The sequence below is a fragment of the Saccostrea cucullata genome, unplaced genomic scaffold (genome assembly GCF_032062105.1).
Source record: "Saccostrea cucullata isolate Sc308-1 unplaced genomic scaffold, CSIRO_AGI_Scuc_v1 ctg55, whole genome shotgun sequence".
Classification (NCBI taxonomy): Eukaryota; Metazoa; Mollusca; class Bivalvia; order Ostreida; family Ostreidae; genus Saccostrea; species Saccostrea cuccullata.
In genome coordinates this window covers 785,905-789,370 of record NW_026937638.1, presented here as the reverse complement: position 1 = coordinate 789,370, position 3,466 = coordinate 785,905, and the positions used below count along the sequence as shown (strand labels likewise).

Here is a 3,466-nt window from a genome sequence, read left to right as displayed (position 1 = left end):
AGAGACATATGAATGTAAATAAACTTATTTCTATCAATATGTCTAATTCCTATTTACATTAAGCACATCTTGCAAAAGGTAAAGACAAAACGCATGAACTGGAGTGGGTTTTTATTGCAATGTTATGGACTGAAATATGTTTTGTAAGACAAAAAGTTGTGAGAATGAAATGAAAAAAAAATGACAATAGAAAATGACAATTTATCTCATAGATAGGCATTTTTTCCATGTACATATTCTGACTTAAACAGTAAAAAATTGGGGAAAATTAATACTGTGTCTCAAATGTGAGTCTGTTGAAAAAAAATTTGTGGTTAATATTTTTTTAATAATATTATTCAAACTTTTGTCCATAATTTGTTTCATTTTTGCCATTTGTGCAAGTAAATCAAATGTTAACGGGAAAAACCGAAACTTTTGAGCGAGCTGGATATCTGTTATATCCATACTTCATTAATGAGTTTGTACTGGAGATACTTAGACGATTGAAAAAAGAAATTTGATCTTATTTGTGACGGATAGGTTTCAGGTTCTTTACATTTTAAATCCAAAAGACTGTGAATGCCATTATGTCGTATTCTACAGCTAACCCTGAAATTTTTTTTTAATTCAGTGTAGTGGATCCCTGAAGTGATTATCAAGCAATTTGTCTTTATTATGTAAAATAAATCGATATTTTGTTTAATTTCGCTCCCTTGATAGCATACCCACTTCAAACTAAATCGCAGCTAACCTTGAGAGGAAAGTTGGTTTTCGTCATCCACTCATTTCGATGACTCTCTTTCTAACCAGGATAAATCTACTGAACAAACATCGACTGTCTATTTACATTTCAGGATCCGCCCGCTTGTTTTTCCCGGGCTGTGCAATACAGAGCTCACACACCATTACAGTATTAGAAGGCAGACTGTTTCGCCTACTTCGCACTATTTTTTAATTATTTTTGTTATTTTGTATTTTGCTTAATGTTTTATTGATAGTTATTGTTTTTAATGCAATTGTATTTATGAAATCGCTATTTAGTGGTTATACATTCAAATAAAAATTTTATATTGAGCAAAAATGTATCTTTTTTAATTTCTCGTAATTTAAAACTACAGTGTTAAAAATACATTAAATTGGTCATGAACCCTTTGAACCTCATTCCAAATATTGCCAGTAACGCTGATTAGTATGTAAATGCATACAATGCTTAGTCAACATGACATTCGTTTGGTTTAATTGGTCGCATTTCTTTTCTAGGGCAACACTGAAAACAAAAAAAAGTACATAGTAAAGAATTAAGTCGTTTGACTATCCACAGAATGATCCAATTTTCGTTTCACAAAACCACAGCAAAGTTTTTCGAATTCAGTCCGTAACTTGATATCAAAATACCCATATATAAAGGGGTTGATCACGTGATTCAGCAGCAGGAAACGGGCAGAGAACAGCCACAGATTAATACCCGCCGTAGACAGTTCGAGATAAGTAAAATCACTCAGGGTGTAAGTCGCGATAAGAATCCCAAGAGTAGGAATATATGACAGTATGTACACCAAAATGATAATCAGAAACATTAAGTTTATCTTCGCTTTTACTTTCTCTTTCCTGGCGTCAGTGTTTGATCTATGAATTGTTCTTCCCTCCTTCCTTGAGGACTTTTGCTGTATTTCGCCTTTTGGATGATGTATACTTATGTTCTGTTGTTGATTGACGTTTATTTCCTCGATTGATAATGATATGTGAGAGATCTGAGTGCTACTCTGGCTATCGGAAATCCGCCTGTCTTTGTTGTCTTTATATATATTTTTCTTGTGGAATGAAAATGTCCTGTAAATAGCTCTTGTTATTGGAATGTACAGCCCTGCGGTTACCAGAATGTTTGCCACAGTGATTAAAGCCATTGTCCCAAAGTAAACCAGTGTCCCAAAGGACGTCTCTACCGATAGCACGCACATGTGGCTCTCAAACGTCTGGTTCAGAAAAGTGGAATTGGTGTGCCTGATGCCACCTATGCCTAACAATGGGCAGGCATACCCGAGACAGGCCACTGTGATTATTCCAAGAGAAATCCTTCTTTTGTTCAAAGTCAGTTGTTTGCCAAATGGTCGACAAATTAGAAGGTACCTCTGCAAGGCTATTACCAAAAGAACATGAGCGGAGAATCCTGATGCAAAGGTTAAGAGGAATATCAACACACGACAAAGAACCTCACTAGGATACAAAAAGAGGAAGGCGTTATCTGTAGTGTAAAATGATCCATTGGCAACACAGCCCAGGCAATCAATGAAAGCGAGCACAGGTATAAAGTAACGGTCTCCCTTTTTATCCTTTATCCTGGACACGTAGAGTGAGATGATGGCTATATTCCCCACGGCTCCCATCGTCATCCCTACTGCCAACAGCACGGTGTTTGGGAGCACCACTTCGGAGTACTTCTCATTCAATATCTTTGTTATATTCTCCATAATTTAGAATTTCAAAATGCACAAAAATTAACTTTGCAGTTAAATTCAGGGTTTTGACTCGTCCACTTTAGGTTCTTTACTGAAAAGCCTCGAGGAGTATACGGTATATTTACACACAGTTTTAAAGTATATCTTTTTAACTTCCTTACTTCCATTTAAGAAAGGATTTGTTTTCATGTTGCCGTGTTCACCGAACCAAGCCGTCGTCTCGGATCTCCTACATCACAATAACGGGATCAGTCCTCAAAAGTGGTTTTGTTTCAGTAAATAGTTATATATATATACAGACACAAAAGTAACTTTTGACTGCCACAGTTATTCAGGCACTGCGTGAGAGGATAAATCATAGGATCCTAACCTTACAGATATGGTACAGGGTTGTTATTAGTTTAATGACAGTTGGTTCGCAATTGACATTTAGTTAATATCAAAGAGGACAACGCTAAAAATTTTACACATCATCACTTTCTGTTAAATATACCTGAGCAATATATATAGTGTATATTATTTTTTTGTCTTTAAATAAAAGCAGCAAGCTTAATTAAATGCACGTTCATTCAAAGTTTTTTATGGCAATCCTACTTTTTTTTAAAATCTTCGGTAAATAATTAAGCTATGAAATCAAAGCAAGTTAAATGCCAGTCTTGATATGTTCCGCTGCTATTTAAATCTTAAATCTACATGAGAAAGAAGGTCGCTGATTGTTCTGATTCAGGGGGGAATGTCTGAAAGGGAGAAAAGAAACGTCAATTTAACGAGACACTGAAACCAAAGACGAACTCCTGGTACTCAATATACATCCGAAACTTGGTGTGTTTTTGCTTTTATTTAATGAAAGAAACATGTACCTTCAGGTTTGTTATTCAGAATCTTTGCATTAATTACTTTGCCGACGGAAGAACTCTGCTCAGGGAGAGGAAAATTGTAGATTTATAATAATAAATAGACAATCCACAAGGAATACTGAAAAGGGTTTGGAATTCAAGGAAATGATTTTTTGGAGATTACTTCTCATT

The 3,466-nt window shown here is 35.2% G+C and overlaps 1 protein-coding gene across 1 annotated transcript; it reads right to left on the bottom strand.

Moving 5' to 3' along the window:
- Positions 1-1,202: 1,202 nt before the first annotated feature.
- Positions 1,203-2,821, bottom strand: LOC134248576 (trissin receptor-like). Its single transcript, XM_062730993.1, has one exon. The coding sequence runs from the start codon at positions 2,448-2,450 to the stop codon at positions 1,281-1,283; it is 1,170 nt and encodes a 389-aa protein (XP_062586977.1). The 5' UTR covers positions 2,451-2,821; the 3' UTR covers positions 1,203-1,280.
- Between the last annotated feature and the right edge of the window lie 645 nt (positions 2,822-3,466).